General features: G+C 36.3%; 1 protein-coding gene across 3 annotated transcripts in view; it reads left to right on the forward strand.

Annotated features, from left to right (window-relative positions):
* Window positions 1-17,504, forward strand: part of RSRC1 (arginine and serine rich coiled-coil 1) — a 449,373-nt gene extending 431,869 nt beyond the window's left edge. For all 3 annotated transcript variants that reach the window (XM_060099069.1, XM_060099068.1, XM_060099067.1), the window contains 3 exons: window positions 8,914-9,020; window positions 16,148-16,300; window positions 17,163-17,504. In XM_060099069.1, the coding sequence (XP_059955052.1) occupies window positions 8,914-9,020; window positions 16,148-16,300; window positions 17,163-17,255 (353 nt within the window). In that variant the 3' untranslated portion in view covers window positions 17,256-17,504. The remainder of the gene's footprint in view (window positions 1-8,913; window positions 9,021-16,147; window positions 16,301-17,162) is intronic.
* The last annotated feature ends 473 nt before the right edge of the window (window positions 17,505-17,977 follow it).

Below are 17,977 nucleotides of genomic sequence, written 5' to 3' on the forward strand. Positions count from 1 at the left end.
TAGTACAATTACTAAATCAGCCCTCTAGTCCTGTTACTAGTAATAGCTCTCAGTTACTAAGTGTTCTTAATGCTTCCTCAGCCCTGTGCTGAACACAAGTGTCATCTCCCAGAGTTTCATGGCTTGTTCCTTCACATGATTCTTCTTTATGCTGAAATCACCATGTCAGGGAGTTCTTTCCTGGTTACCCCATCTGAGATAGCCCCACTTTCTCCTTTGTAGCCCTCTACCCGGCTCTATTTTCCTTGATATTATATTGTTTATTTACATGTTTATTATTTGCTTCTTCCATTGACACATAAGCTCCATGAGGGAAGAAAGAAACTCTTGTCTCTAAACCCTGGTATGCAGAACAATGCCTGAGTGTGCTCAAATATTTGGAAGTAGGAAAGGAGAGAGAAAGGGAAGGAAGAAAGGAGGGAGGCAACCTCTCAACCATCCTACGATGTTTCGCCTATTATCCCCATGCCACAGAGGAGAGAACTGAGACCACCACAACGCACTTGCCCAAGGTCACAAAGCTAATAAGTAGAAGAGACAGTGTTCAATCCAGATAGTCTGAACCTAGAGCTGTTAAAACTAACCACTTAGAGACATTTAATTTCTTAAAGTTACAAAACCTTTTATAATTTGACATTTCTCCCCCATGATTTTTTTTTTTTTTTTTTTTTGCAGTACACAGGCCTCTGACTGTTGTGGCCTCTCCCGTTGCGGAGCACAGGCTCCGGACGCGCAGGCTCAGCGGCTATGGCTCACGGGCCCAGCCGCGCCGCGGCATGTGGGATCCTCCCAGACCGGGGCACGAACCTGTGTCCCCTGCATCAGCAGGCGGACTCTCAACCACTGTGCCACCAGGGAAGCCCCATGATGTTTTTTTTTAATGGTTATTTTAATGCCTCTTAATTTTTAAGTTTTCAACAAATGTTTATCGACTGCTTACTAAATAATAGAGCATACTATACCAACTCCTGGAGTTGACACAGAAGGGTATGTCCCCTCTAGCTGGGGAAATGAAGCTTTTGCTCATGAAGAGATTAATATCAGTGGGAGGTAACATATGCTGAGAGCCAAATGAATTATAGAAGAGGCCCCTTTTCTCAGAGGTGGCAAGGGAAGTGACAGGGAGGATTCAGAAAAGGTAAGAGCATTCTAGGTGAGAGGAACTAAATGAGGTGGAATTTGTGTGGATTTTTATTATGTATTTTGTTTTTCATAAAACCTAGTCTGATGCTCAATTCACTTGCACTTATTAAAATGTTTATCAGAAATTCTTCACTGGTTCAGTCACATTAAATTTATTCTTATTACTTAATTTGACATGGAAAGCAGTTTGTTATGAGGCTGTCTTGGACCCCATCCAAGGGGGTGTTGTTATTAGAGACACTCCAGGAGCCTCACTGACATATATAACTTGGTACTGTATCATAAGCTTCCAGAAGGCTGATAGACAAGCCACATTCTACTTAAGAAGTTTTCTCATCTTTCACATTATTTGTGGATATCGGTTCTGGAAATTGGTGCCCAGGGATATGAGATTTATGAACAACCTTAAAATGTTATGGTTGGATGGATTTCTAATATATGTTTTAATGAAAGAAACTTATTTAAAATACACTGTTTTGAACTGTTTTGAAGGGAAAGCAGTGGCTATGTTTCATTAAAATTTGTGTTCATGAGGAGTTGCTTTAACTTTAGAATTCCAAGTAAGCTTTATGGTATGTTTTATTTGTCTACAGATTTTATTGAACAGCCATCTCCATTTACTTATTTATTGAATAGCCAGTTTGGTATTTGCTTTTTTTCTTTCGTTCTTGCAAAGCACTTGAAAATGCTTTATATTTCAAAGACTTTGTTTTCAGTGTCTATTGTACCATAAAAGGGAATTTTGCAGATATTTCCATTCTTGACTAAAATTTGAATCCATTTAAACTGAAAATAAGATCTTCTCTTGTATTATTCATGTATTTGTAGCAGTAGTATTAGTATAGAAATTTTTTTTCCCCTTGGGAGAGAAAAGTAGCATAAGTAACTCAATAACTATGAAGCCAACCAACCCAAACTCTTTGTAATATAAAATGCATTTTAACTTTGGGGAAATTCATAAATTATTAATATTCAAAAGTAGTCATTTGGAGATGAGATTTTAATGTGTAAGGTACCTTTCGTGAAACTCATGTTGTCACTTAGCCCATTACATTTTGGGTAATAGTGCCATCTGCTGTTCTCTGCCTAGCGTTGCTGCCAGTTTAGAGAGGTTGGCTTGGTGGTAATCTGCAAATGGTGTACATATTTAAATTTTGCCTTTTCAAATAAAAGGTTTATATTGGACCTTGTCATCTTTATCTACTAATCTTAAATTTGTGTACCTTTTGATAACACAGAAAATTCTGTAAATGTGTCGTGAAATTGTCAAATATAACTCAAAGTAGCAGGTGAACCTAATTTTTATAATATAACATCAACAACTAATAAAATATTTGATTTTAATTTTTCATCACAAAAAGAACAAAATAATTGTCCATGCAGTGAGTTATTGACCTTTTTAGTCTGTAGTGACTTAGCTTTCTGACTCCATTATTTTCTCTTTTATTATGAAATATGAAATATTCTACGGACATCTTGCAAGCAACCTATGGAAGTCATTTTGTTTATCAAAAAGCATCAAGTGCAAATAGATATGTTTACTTAATGTTTACCATGTTAATGTTCAGAAACATCCTGTAATTTTTAAAATTTATTTATTTATTTTTGGCTGCGCATGGGCTTTCCCTAGTTGTGGTGAGCGGGGGCCACTCTTCGTTGTGGTGCATGGGCTTCTCATTTTGGTGCATGGGCTTCTCATTGGGGTCTTCCCCTTTTGCAGAGCACGGGCTCCAGGTGCACGGGCTTCAGTAGTTGTGGCTCTCAGGCTCTAGAGCGCAGGCTCAGTCGTTGTGGTGCACGGGCTTAGTTGCTCCACGGCATGTGGGATCCTCCTAGACCAGGTCTCGAACCCGTGTCTCCTGCACTAGCAGGTGGATTCCTAACCACTGCACCACCAGGGAAGCCCCAGAAACATCCTGTAATTTTTATTCTCCCAATAACTTTGTCACTTGTTTTCATTTTTACCTCATGGCTGATGAGTACAAGATACTTTGTACGCTAGGCATTCATGCCAAGCATATAAACAATAACTAGGGGACTTCCCTGTTGGCGCAGTGGTTAAGACTCTGTGCTCCCAATGCAGGGGGTCTGGTTTGATCCCTGGTCAGGGAACTAGATCCCACATGCATGCGGCAACTAAGAGTTCGCATACCACAACTGAGGAGCCCACATGCCGCAACTAAGGAGCCAGCAAGCCCCAACTAAGAAGCCTGCCTGCCACAACTAAGACCAAATGCAACCAAATAAATAAATAAATGTTTTTTAAAAATAAAAATATAAACAATAACTAGTTTTAATTCACATTCTTCCCAGTCTTAAAATTGCTACACAATTTTTAAATGACAAATTGGCATGTTAAACTTAAGACCCTGAATGTGAAACAATTTACTATAGGGACTTCCTTGGTGGTCCAGTGGTGGTTAAGACTCTGCGCTCCCAGTGCAGAGGGCCTGGGTTCAATCCCTGGTCAGGGAACTAGATCCCGCATGACGCAACTAAGAGCCTGCCTGCCACAACTAAAAGATCCCACGTGCCACAACGAAGATCCTGTACGTGGCAATGAAGATCCTGTGTGCCACAATGAAGACCAGGCGCAGCCAAACAAACAAATAAATAAATAAATATTTTAAAAATAAAATAAAAAATAAAACAATTTACTATATATTATTGATTGTTTTATTCTGCTTCCCAAAATGACAGGGTTATATTTAAGACATACATTTGTGGATATTGATCTTAGAATTTTGAGTATGAAGCAGTTTAAAACATTTTTTATGCCTGTTTTCAGACAGTGTGGAGCTGAGCTATTTATAAGGCTAAAAATGAAATCTCCCATGTGTCTTTCAAATTTTAATTTATAATCTACAAACAATAAATGCTGGAGAAGGTGTGGAGAAAAGGGAACCCTCTTGCACTGTTGGTGGGAACGTAAATTGATACAGCCACTATGGAGAACAGTATGGAGGATCCTTAAAAAACTAAACATAGAATTACCATATGACCCAGCAATCCCACTACTGGGCATATACCCTGAGAAAACCATAATTCAAAAAGAGACATGTACCACAGTGTTCATTGCAACACTATTTACAATAGCCAGGACATGGAAGCAACCTAAGTGTCCATTGACAAATGAATGTATAAAGATGTGGCACATATATTCAATGGAATATTACTCAGCCATGAAAAGAAATGAAATTGAGTTATTTGTAGTGAGGTGGATGGACCTAGAGTCTGTCATACAGAGTGAAGTAAGTCAGAAAGAGAAAAACAAATACCGTATGCTAACACATATATATGGAATCTAAAAAAAAAATGGTTCTGATGAACCTAGGGGCAGGACAGGAATAAAGACGCAGACCTACTAGAGAACAGACCTGAGGACATGGGGAGGGGGAAGGGTAAGCTGGGACAAAGTGAGAGAGTGGCATGGGCATATATACACTACCAAATGTAAAATAGATAGCTAGTGGGAAGCAGCCACATAGCACAAGGAGATCAGCTCAGTGCTTTGTGACGACCGAGAGGAGTGGGATAGGGAGGGTGAGAGGGAGACGCAAGAGGGAGGGGATATGGGGATATATGTATACATATAGCTGATTCACTTTGTTATATAGCAGAAATTAACACAGCATTGTAAAGCAATTATACTCCAATAAAGATGTTAAAGAAATTTAATTTATATATCACTCTCTTACTCTTTAATTTAAATATCACATTCCTTAATTTAAATATCACCAGTAAAATGGTTCCCACATTGAAAGGTAAAAGCTATGTTGGTTTATTTTCATATTGTAAGTCAAGCAGACAGGCTTTCCCCTATCTGCCCTGTCACTTTGTTAGTCCTGAAGTGATCTTTAAAGAAACACAAAGATAATGTTCTGGTTTTCCTCTAATCTTTCTCCTTCCTTCCTTTACAGTTTTCCCAGTGCTATTTTGTTAAATATACTGGCCCTTTGGCCAGCTTCTATGATAACACTTTTATTTGTATTAGGAGCTGGTTGTATGCCCATATTTAAAGCTACAAACACTGCAAGCTTTAGACATCAAGTACTGTTTGTGAGCTCACCTCTGACATTTAATACTAATGATGTGCTTTGTAAATCCAAATGAGGGAATATGTTAGAGAAAAACTCCGAGGGGTCAAACAGTTGATACATATGAGACATCATCCTGAAGTCAGAAATATTGTTTTTGGTTGGGAACTAATGATTGTGAAATAATTGTGAAACTAACACCTACACAAACAAATGTGTTTTCATGTTGACCAATTAAAGTTGAATCACTTGGAATGGTATCCATTATGATTTTTCTCTGCTATATTAATGCCATTATATATGTAACTAGTAAAAATATTATCCTCTGGTACGGCATGTGTTAATAAGTTAGCTGGGCAAAGAGTCTTCTCTCATTTCACATGCTCAGTTAGTACATTGCATAATTAAAAGGAGCTTTTATTCTAAAGCATGTGGAACTATTTGCTCTTCCATGACACTCTGACAGTGTTTGCTTTTTATATAGCAAAATATATTCTTCCAAAGATGGGAGTGTTGGCTGTGACAGCTGTTACTTCCAAACATTCCATGCGGGATTTCTCACCTGAGAAAAGACTGGTTACAGCTGTCAGGGACACATCTCAGAAGCACTGTCTTTCTCTTAAATAAACTGAAACTTGCATAAGACTATATGCTTATAATTTGTGATTGGCCAAAAATTGAAGCAGAGATTTTTCATAAAATGTTAATTTTTATTGAATGTGTTAGACCAGATTTCATACTCTCTATATCATTTAACCTTTTCAACTTAGTATGTAAAAATTACTTTGATGCAAATAACTCTACCTTGTTAAACCAGTTATTACAGTTTTTTTAAATAAATTCAGTTATTATTCATATAGGCTAAAACCCCGGCATTTTTAGATGCCTTAGCTGAGTATTCAGTGGCTCCTAATTCAGGTGTGTATTCATTTCAGCTTAGACCAAGAGTCTAAACAGTAAGGTTGTGAACTATAATGTTGCATTTTTCCTGCCCAGCTAGCATGTGAAAAAAAAATACAAAAGTATGAAATGACGCATGCCTGTGGCTATTTATTAAAGCACTAATTGTAAAAACAAAGGACTGGAAACAATTCAAATGACCATCAATAGGGTATTGGTAGGAAAAAACTATCATAAAACCATAAAATAGGTTACTGTATAGCTGTAACATAGAATGAGGAAGTCTCTATACTGGAAAATATAGTGTTAAAAGTGAGAGAAGTAATATACATAAGAATGTATAGTATGCTAATTTTGTGTAAGAAAGAAGAGAATATGTATACTTATATTTTCAGAAATAAGCAATGGAAGGATAAAAATCAAAACCTAATAAAAAATAGTTACCTATGGATTGGGGGAATGGGATAGGAAAGGAAACCTAGACTTCTCTGAATGATGTTGTTTTAATTTTGACTTTGAAAGCATGTAAGTGTTTTATGCAATTAAAAAACAAATATTAATTATGAAAACAGTAGAGCAAAACAAGATTTTAAAAAAAAACTGAAACAAATGAACCTAACTATGTATCAAGTTGGTAGCATAATCACATGGAGGATTATTTCAAGTGACTTTAGAGTATAGTGTTTTGACAATTCATCAGTGGAATAAATCCTAAGATCAAAAAGAACCATAAAGAAATTTTAAACTTTATTAATTCATCTTATTGTTAATAATAATATTTGTCTTATTATTTTGAAACTAATATATATTCAACTCACATATTAGGAAAAACAACTAAGTACTTTTGATCACATCATTAAGGCCTAATATTCTTAGAATAAGAGAAAAGATATACAAATATAACTCACATTCGATTTTCTTTTCTAAAAGTACATATTTCCTACCCCACCCACTGAAAAAGCTGAGAAGCGGTGACAATCCAGTAACAACAAACACCCCTACTGCTCAGGTTACTGTCTTTAAGTATCATTCCCCACTAAAAGGAATCCAAGCCCTTTGGAGAAATGGCTGATTTCAAGTCTGAGACAGGAACTGCACAGGATGAACCTGGGACATCTTATCACACTTTAACAAAAGAGATCATATCAAAAGGATGCAGAGACCAACATGAAGAGGCTCCTACTACCCAAAGGTAGAATCAAAATATGAAAATGACTACGATGGACTGAAGTACATTACATATATAAATATTCATGAGCTCATAATGGTCATCTTTGGACCAAAATTGATAAATTAAGGGAAAGAATTAATATTTATTCTGCCTTTTCCTCTACAGACTATATTTCACAGTTACAAAGTAGTCAATGAAGGAAGTTCTTCGAATCACGGCTAATAAATGCAGGACAAATAATAGAATTAGAAAAAAGATGACCATTTTGCAATGTCTAATAAAATAATGGAGATAAGCAACAAACATTGTCTGCTAAAACCATTAAGTGAAAGGTTGGTGGAGAACTAGGGTCAGGCTGACATCACCTTGGACACACTGATCAATCTTAACATCATTAGAAGTGGGAGAAGCACATCCTGATATGATGTAATAGGAATTACACAGTACCACCTGTGATGTATTCTTTTTTTTCTTTTTTTTTTCTGTGGTACGCGGGCCTCTCACTGTTGTGGCCTCTCCTGTTGTGGAGCGCAGGCTCAGCGGCCATGGCTCACAGGCCCAGCCGCTCTGCAGCATGTGGGATCTTCCCGGACCAGGGCACGAACCCGTGTCCCCTGCATCGGCAGGCAGACTCTCAACCACTGCGCCACCAGGGAAGCCCCTAAGTATAGTTTTTTTGTTTTGTTTTGTTTTGTTTTGTTTGTGATGTATTCTTTACCAAAAGAAATTGAACCTGAATCTTATCCCTGTCTAGATCTAACTGCTGTTTTACACAAAATATGAAGGATAGAAGAACATGTTAAATGACACCATGAGAATAAAATCAGCAAAATCCAGAATGTAGAAAATTGTAAAGGCTAAATGATCAATTTTCTTCAATAAATAAATGACAATGAAAGGAAGGGATGGTGGACCGTAAGTGATTAAAAGGAATTTAAGATACTTGTCAACTAAGTGTAATGTGTGGACCTTGTTTGGATCCTGTTTCAGACAAACCAGCTGTAAAAAACAACACTTGGACAATCAGTGAAAATTAAACATGGATTATATAAGATTATATTAAGGAATTATTACTGGTAACATTGGGTTTAAAGATGGTATTGTAGTTATGTTACTAGTTTGTTTTGTTTTTTTAAGCCCTTATCTGAGATGCCTAAAAAAATATTTAGGGGTAACATGGCATTATGTCTGGGATTTACTTTTAAATACTCCAGGTCCATCCCCCAAAATTGAAGTGGGCATGGATAGATTAAATAAGAATAACAGAAAATTAATGATTATAGAAGCTGAGTGATGGGTGCAGGTGGATTCATTGTGCTCTTATTCCTTTTTCCTTTTATGTATTTCCATAGTAAAATTGGGGGAAAAATGTAAAGTCCTCCTTCCAGATTAGCACAGATTAGCTTGGATCATTTTAGCAGTACCTTCTCAGCAATGTTTTAGGTTTTAGGTGAGAGTCTTAGTGGATAGGAGTGTTATCTTTGTGAGTCTCCGGTGGGGGCAAAAAGTTTCTATTGTAACTTAACCATAATGTCTTTTTTTTTCCATGCAGTTAAATTTCATAAGTCATAAAATTACTTCATAGAAAGAACATTGCTTAGGTATAGTGTTGATAACAAGCTGACACACCAGAATACACTGACATAATACCCTCTTTTTTAGACCAAGCCACCCTGGTAGAACAAGTAAAAAGAGTCAAAGAAATTGAAGCCATTGAAAGTGATTCTTTTGTTCAGCAAACATTCAGGTCAAGTAAAGAAGTCAAAAAGGTAAGTTTTCATCCAGGCATTATGAATAAGCCTTTAGATTCCAACTAAAGGGATGCTTTATTAATGGATTTTACTTAAATGTAAGTGCTTCTTCTTCTAATAGATGAAGTAGGGTGAGAGTGTATCAGCATGTTATTGAGAGAGAGAATGAATCAGTGAGAATCAGTTCAAGTTTAACTTGTTAAAAAAAACTGTGAAAATGTATCTGATGCCATTTTTATTTTAAAATTCACCAAGAAAGCGAAGTATAAGATGTCAACATAACAGTTCTATAACAATAATACATATTTCATGAACGTACACTGTTTTCTTTTCAAATGTGTACATCTACTTTTTGAATTGACATTGCTAGAGAAAAGTTAGAAAAGAACTTTAACAATAAAATTATTACCCAAATAGTAACATATATTTACACTCTTTGCCCATATGGGTATCACTTATTCAACTCTAATAAAAGGAGCTTTGATTGGCATTTTATTTCTGTTGAATATTTCAGGTATTCTTTCAATCATTATCAGGGCTGCCTTTTGGAATTTGTGTTCCTTTAGTTGGAAAAAAGCTATCTACTGTGAAATATATGTATTCTTCAATATCATACATATAATGAATACATGGTATAGCTATCACTTATTCAAAATACTCTATATCTGTAGATATATTAATGACTGTATAGTATTCTACTGATGAATGTATCATAATTGATTTATTTTTTTTCTCTGATAGATATTTTAGTAGTTGTAAGTTTGGAGGTATTGCATACATGTTTGTGAATATCCATTATTATCACCTTAGATAAAATTTTCAAAATGGAGTTGTTAAATGTTAATATTGTTTCTTTTCATACCTGTTCCCAAAGTCATTCTCCCAAAATATTGTATCGACTCAAATTCCACCTCGAAATGCAGGGAGATGTCTGTCTCTCACACCCTGGTTAACACCAAGCCTTATCAGACTTTTTCATGTTTACTGACCTGATAGGTAAAAATTGACCTTTTGTTGTTCCATTAACATTTTTTTTGTTATTAGTGAGATGGACATCTTTTCAATTACCATATGTATTTTAAAATAATTCATTATGGGGACATGAATTGAGCATGTGCAGGATACCAGGATGCACTAGACAGCCTTGGTTAATCCATGGTCCTTGCCCTGTTATTTTGCTGATTTCACTTGAACATTTTGTAGTTTGCCACCACAACTCCTGAAAAAAAGGAGCTGTGAAATGGACATTCACAAATATAGTTGCCCATTTTATTAAATATCTTACTCGTACGTATTAAGAAGTCCTAAAAGAATTGTAATTTGTTTTGAAGTTTACTTGCGTAGTATTTGTTTTCTGGAGTTCACCTTGACTTCCCAGTTCTCACTGCACACACTTAAGATAACCTAGCATTTTCTTTCTATGGAAATATTTATTCCTCTATGTTAATACACTAGGTTTTCTTCTAAACAACTTTTTCCCATTTGGTATTTATTAATATAGTAAATTTATTTTTAATTCCATTCCTCTCCTCCAAGATACTAGGAGTTCTTCCAGTAACTAATAAAATTGGCAGTGAGCAAGGAAATTGATCTAAAGCCTGCTTAATATAGTGGAAAGAGCATGGGCTTTGGACTCAAGAAGATCTGAGTTTGAATCTTAACTTCCACACTTCCTACCATGATTTATGATCTCGAGAAAACCTCTCAACCTCTTTCCAAGCCTCAGTTTCCAAATTCATAAAATAGAGCTAATAATTCCTACTTTTTAGAGTAACCGAGGGTTAAATATAATGTTTATCAAATATCTAACATGGCTCTTGATCCATAAAATGTTTATTTTTAAATTATATACTCCAGCATCTAAATTATTTGATACCTAAGTACATTCTATAAACTAAGTATGGTGCTTGAAAACTTCTACTACTATAGGCATTCAGACTGTCTGAAGTATAAACCTTACCCCATTTACATTTCTCTAATATGCCCCTTACTTTCCGTGAGTCTCCATGCTCACCAGTAAGACAGACCCCTTGCTGAGAAACACAAAAATTCTTTAGATATCTGGTTGCACCTTAAAAGATTTTTTAAATGTAATAATATCTATATATTTGAATTCCAAGATTAGTCATTTTTTTACCTTGTTTATATTCTCTAGAAAAGTTTTAAAATATTATTTCCTATAGTTATAAGTCTTAAGATAACTGATTAAATCCAAGAGAAAAACTCTTCTTCTTCCCATATCTATAACAAAACCCTGTATATAGTTAAATGGGCTTCCCTTGGGAGCAGTTTAAAGGAATTTCACCTACATCTCTCATCAAAGGGACCACCATTATTATTTTAAGGATTAGTTTTTGTTTGCTTTAGTTTTTAGTGCTGAGTTGGAATTTACTCAGCTTCAATGTAGCTTTTCTTGTACTTCCAATTCAGATGCCACCATTAAGGACTGAGAGGTCTAGGATGGAACAGGAGGCTCTTCATTTTGTAAGCAACCTTCATAAATCTGTGTGAGGGAAACCCACCTTCTGTTTCAACTATCTTTCAAAAAGAGGTTCCCCTTAACAGTAATTCATAGAAAGAAATAAAATCAATCAAAATCAATCTGGAAAGCCTAGAACTGGCTAGTTCTTGGTTGGATAAGTATGACAGAGAAGCAGAAGCAGCCTAGAAATGTTAATCCAGCACTGTGAATTGAGCCCCTTAGAAATATATTTAGTTAAAATATTTTACCAACATTTTTGTTCCTTTCCTCTAAAATTCAAACCAAACTGCAAAAAATCTTGCATTTAGCAATTAGGAAGCAGTGGTCAAAAGCATGAGATGTAGACTCAGATCTGGAACCACATTTTGATTCTGCCGTTTACTGGTCATATATCCTTAAACTACATAATAATCTCATTAAACCTTGGCTCTCATCTCTTAAGATGGGGATAATACCCGTAGCAGAGGTTTTTATAAGGATGAGCAAGATACTTTACATAAAACAGTTAACCAGGGCTTCCCTGGTGGCGCAGTGGTTGAGAGTCCGCCTGCCGATGCAGGGGACACGGGTTCGTGCCCCGGTCTGGGAGGATCCCACATGCCGCGGCGCGGCTGGGCCCGTGAGCCATGGCCGCTGAGCCTGTGTGTCCGGAGCCTGTGCCCCGCAACGGGAGAGGCCACAACAGTAAGAGGTCCGCGTACCGCCAAAAAAAAAAACAGTTAACCAAGTGCCTGGCGTATAGTAAGTGCTCAAGAAATGAAAGCTGTCACTACTCCTCCTCTTTCTGCTGCTGCTACCGAGGGCTGTATTTGTCTGTGGCTTCCTTCAGAGGGATTGTAGATACAAGGATTCCTGTTTTGGTTGGGCCAGAGACTGTTTTATGTAATTTTTTATGGTCTATAGATCCTAAAATGCTCCTTGTTTGAGGCTTGGTGACCAAGCAAATTAAAAATTACTTTACACAGTAACTTTCTGGTTTCATGTATAGACATAAGCTTTGGACCAATTTGTTTCAACACAGCCATTTGGAAATGTTAAAGCAGTAAGCAAATGATGTAAAACAGTGTTGTATCATAGCCCCACTTTTGTATATATTTAACGTAAAATAACTAAAATAATGATGACTACCATTAATACTAGACATTTAACATTTATAATTTAACTAATATACTAATAACCCTTAATTATAGCTGAGGTTCAGCAAATTTCATAACCCATGGTCAAACTGCTAATAAATGATAGAAAGCAGCAGCCAAACCAAATTTGTCCAACTCCAGAACCCATGTTTTTCCTACTAATCAAGTGTCTCTCATAATTGTGAACTCAATGCATATTCCCTGTTGAAATATAAAGAATATGCTAAAAAGCCACAGAAGATGGCATTTACCTTGGTGAATGTATAAATGTATAAAATATTAGCCATCCAACACTAGACTTATATTAGTCATCGCATTTCAAAACGATCAGAAGAGCAGTGATGGGCCAACAAAGAATAAATTCGCACTGGACTGTAATATAAAACAGAGGGCCAATTTATTAGTTTAGAAAGTGGTATCCCTTTCCAGTTTCTAAAATGTCTGTGTCTACAGTATAAGGTAAGGATTCAGGATGCCCAAGAAGATGAATTATTTATCAGGAGATGACTTAGCAAAGGAGGTAAATTATCTAGAGGACCATTTCATCCAGGTCATGGGCAGATGTGATGGGCTACTCCTGATGCATAGCAAAGACTAACTCTCTTGAGGACTAAATTATGAACCAAGTTTCAACATCCTTCTCTCCTGGACAGTGCTACATGCATTGGTATAAAGTTTGTAATATCTCTGAAAAAGGCTTTTCTATAACTAGTGACCCCTTCTGTTGGTAGAGTCTTTAGCTGTGTTAATTCCACTAATTTAGCTAGGGAGCTATTACCAGAAAAGTGGCTATTACCAATGACATTCTAGACAGTGTGTCTCCTGCAACACATATTGATTTAACTAGTTTAACTTTGTGCAATCCTATCTTTCTGGTGTGAGTAGAAAGATGATCTGATAGTTCCTGCTGTATCATCAACTTAAGGAACCAAGATGCAGCTTGTTTTCAGACTGCTCTCCCAAATAAGGTTATTACCAGTTATTCAATCCTAAAATTGTTGTATTTGGCAGATACCCGCCTATGTTCAAAAAGAGGGTAAATAACTCTAAGCAGCGTGGTCATTTGTTCTTTCATACTTTTAAGTGCGTGTTAAAACAAGTTTTTCCAAACTGAACCACCAGGTGGCAGTGCTACTCAAAGCCAGATGTTTGATAGTGGCCATGCTAAGGGTTTTTTAATAGTCAAATTTTCTCTAACAGCTTTCCTCACTTAAATAAAGAAGCAATTGATGGTCTTCCTCACACATTTTTTTAAATTACCCATTATTAAATAATAACTTCTACACTCTGATCCTAACCCCTGAGAACTTTACCTCTTGTGCGTATAAGCACTTTTCAAAGAAAACTTTAATGTACTGTGTAGGTAAAAACAAAAATGAGATTACTTGGTTTCTGTAATAGAACGTTATCTCTGCCACCTGCGCATGTTCAATCCACATGTTTGGCAACTAGAATAACAGCACTTCACAATTTTTCGAGGTAGTTCCATATGGACAGCCAGTCTCCTAGCTGAACCCTATCAAAGCATGGCCTAGATATGCAGAATGGCATGCTCTTACATTCCCTGCATGGCAAAATACAGTACCAAAAAATTATGTCCTGGACCTCACTGGACTAACATACTTCCCACTTTCCCCTGTGCAGAATATTGGGCTTTACTCTTACGTGTCTTCAGTTTTATAAAGGGTCAGTGTAATATCACTTAGGGCTATGAGTCTTCTGTGACCACTATGTTGGAGACATAGAAATGTTTGGGATCTGGGGGAAAAAATATTGGCTCCAAAATATAAGAAGAAAACTTCCAAATCAAATTTACCAAATATTTCTTTAAACAGCTCTATGTAACTTGTTACAATTTGTGATTATGTGTATATTTTGGTATTTATTTGTTAGAGATCTGTCATCCCATTAGCAAAATGTAATCTCCAATTTGGACAGGGAACATATCTTCTTTTTTTAAATTAATTAATTAATTTATTTTATTTTTAGTTGCATTGGGTCTTCATTGCACATGGGCTTTCTCTAGTTGCGGTGAGCAAGGGCTACTCTTCGTTGTGGTGCGCAGGCTTCTCACTGTGGTGGCTTCTCCTGTTACAGAGCATGGGCTCTAGGTGCGTGGGCTTCAGTAGTTGTGGCACGCAAGCTCAGTAGTTGTGGCTCGCGTGCTTCAGAGCGCAGGCTCAGTATTTGTGGCCCACAGGCTTAGTTGCTCCGTGGCATGTGGGATCTTCCCCAACCAGGGCTCGAGCCCGTGTCCTGGACAAGGAACATATCTTCTTATTCTCCCTCGTGTACCCAGTGCTTAGCAATTAATAGTGCTTAGTAAATACTGGTTAAATAGATGGATCTCCAACTCTGAGATAAATTACTCTAATAAAGGACTAACTAATTCATGCATATTTCATTTTCTAGATGTTTTCCCCAGTGACCTGTGTTTTGCACTTCATTCAGAGAAGTGGATGTTCAGTAAAAAAGTCAAAAGAAAATGGAAATTGAAAAACTATATGTGTAGAACCAATAGGGGTAGAAAAAAAGGCTAAGTAGTGGAATTAATCTCCCAATCATCTAGGGTTTTTTAAATTTAACCTTTAATTTCAACTTCTCATCTAATCCATTTCATGTTACCCTTGCAGCCTTTCCCTTATTCAGCCACTTCCCTGGCCTTCTCCTCTCTCAGGGAAGGAGATATTGGAACTAACCTGAGTTAGCACTACACTCCTGGTTCCTTCCAGGCAGGAACAATAATTTATCAGTCTTTCTGTCCCCAGCACTTTGCACAATACCTGGCATATAATATTCTATACAGTGGAATATGATTTCAGCAACAAAAAAGGAATGAAATACTGATACATGCTAAATGAAAGAAGCCAGTCACAAAAAAAAACACATATTGTATGATTCCTTTTATATGAAATATCCAGAATAGGCAAATCCATAAAGGCAGAGAATAAACTAGTGGTTGCCTAGGGATGCGAGGGTTGGGGAGATATGGGGAGTAGTGACTGCTAATGGGTATAGGGTTTTTAAGGAGGATGACGAAAATGTTCTAAAGCTGCTTGTGGTGATAGTTGCAAAACTCTGTTGATATGATAAAAGCTTTATGAATTATGATATGGAATTGTATCTCAGTAAGGTTGTTATTTAAAAAATAGCAGTAATAACCTTTGAATTTGCTTTTTATATCTAAAGAGGCCAACTAAATGGAGATTTGTTGCAAGCTTATTTTCATGAATAGAATTTAGATATGTGAAATGTATGTACTTTTTCAATAGTATAGACTCATAAGTACCAACTTCTTAAGAAAAATATGCTGATTGTAAGAAATAACATTTTCACAGTGTTTTTTTATTTGTTTGCTTACTGTAGGAATAGTTGTTTCTTATTCAATAACCTAGGGCCATTTTATGGTTAGTATCATCTCAAAGGAGGCCAATTGAGCAGTTATTATTCAAAATCAGAAATATTATTAAAGCAACATTTTAATTGTATATTGTTATCCAATTAATAGCATGTGTTTTATGTTTCAGTCAGTGGAACCTAGTGATGTGAAGCATGCAGCTGCAACATCAGGACCAGCATCAGTAGTGGCTGACCCACCGAGTAATGAAAAAGAAATAGACCCTAGCAGCATCCCTACTGCTATCAAGTACCAAGATGACAATTCTCTGGCCCATCCAAATGTAAGATCCTTAAATCTTAAGAATGTCAGTTTAAGTCTAGTTGACTGAAGTTAATTCAAACTGTTGTCTTTTGGGCTGGTGACAAGAAGACCATTGGAGGAAATGGATTCATATGTTCCTATTTGCTAAAAATAGGCAGCTCACCCCCAGCCTTTAGAGCTGTTACATGTATTTGAAGCTGGTTTGGACCAACTCATGTTACCTGACTTCTAGGAGATTCTTTCTATGGCAGAGAAAAATAGGCAAAAAGAAGTTTTGTTTTATTTTTATTCTGACACTAAAAGATATAATTCTGGCTTTGCTCCAGTTGGCTCATGGACTGTGAACATGTCATTAATACCATACCGTGCTATCTTCTGTGAATTAGCGTCATACCACTGTGTCTTCAGAAAGATTGTAGGAAATAAACTTTACAAAATGAGACGTAAAATTGCTAACCAATGATTTTGATGTTAGTCCTTTTACTCTAAAACTTTCTGAGCATTATTCCAGATAGATTATCTTCAGTTAAGAGGTCATCAAGAGTTAAATAGTATCCAAATCTTGTGCTGAAGGATGTATTCTATAAAAGTGATTTATAGGGCTTCCCTGGTGGCGCAGTGGTTGAGAGTCTGCCTGCCGATGCAGGGGACACTGGTTCGTTCCCCGGTCCGGGAAGATCCCACATTCTGCGGAGCAGCTAGGCCCATGAGCCATGGCTGCTGAGCCTGCGCATCCGGAGCCTGTGCCCCACAATGGGAGAAGCCACAACAGTGAGAAGACTGCGTACTGAAAAAAAAAAAAAAAAAGTGATTTATAAGGTCAAATCCAAGTTATTGGCAGACAATAACATTTTTTCTTCTTTTTTCTTTTTTTATTTCAGTTATTTATTGAGAAAGCTGATGCTGAAGAAAAGTGGTTCAAGAGATTAATTGCTCTCCGACAGGAAAGGCTAATGGGCAGTCCTGTGGCCTAAAGTTATGTCCGTCTGGTTGAATTAACAGTAACATTGGAAATTTAGGTTTTTAAATCCCAATATTAACTCTTAAAAATAATTTAGCTGATTATATAAAAAGGTAACCTCATTTCATTCTTTTCTCATGTAGGCGTGAATATTTGTTGATTTGAATTTAATCAAACATTGTGAATATTAAAACTAGTGTAAAGTTTAAGGATGCATGAAAATGTCATACTGTTAATAAAGCTAATCCTGAAAATATTGGTATTAAGGCAAATGGTACACAGTAGTGTTTCCGAGTACAATTTGAAAAATATCAAGTTGCCATTTAAAGACACAATTTTGATTAGTCATGCATATAAAAGAGTCAAACTATATGCTATAAATATGAGATTTTATCTTCCATGTATTATAAAACCATATTTGAATCTTTTATTTCACCTTATTGAAAAATTTTAGGCACAACAAAAAGCACTGTAAACAACCTAAGCAGCATGAACCATGTTACTCTTAAAGGAATAATACATTTAGTAAAAAAAACTACTTGAAAATTAAATAAACTGATGATTTATTTGCTTAGAGATCAGCTTTTACTAGGTGCTCCTTTGAAACATGTTAGCAGGTCCCAGCTCATTCTTTTAAAAATTATATGTTCATGCTAGACCTAAGCAGTTGGCCAAATACTGATGATGGGGAATTGTTTCTGAGAAAACTGGTAAGAGTTCTCACTTCAATGTTAC

Source organism: Mesoplodon densirostris, chromosome 5 (assembly GCF_025265405.1).
Source record: "Mesoplodon densirostris isolate mMesDen1 chromosome 5, mMesDen1 primary haplotype, whole genome shotgun sequence".
In the NCBI taxonomy this organism is placed as follows: Eukaryota; Metazoa; Chordata; class Mammalia; order Artiodactyla; family Ziphiidae; genus Mesoplodon; species Mesoplodon densirostris.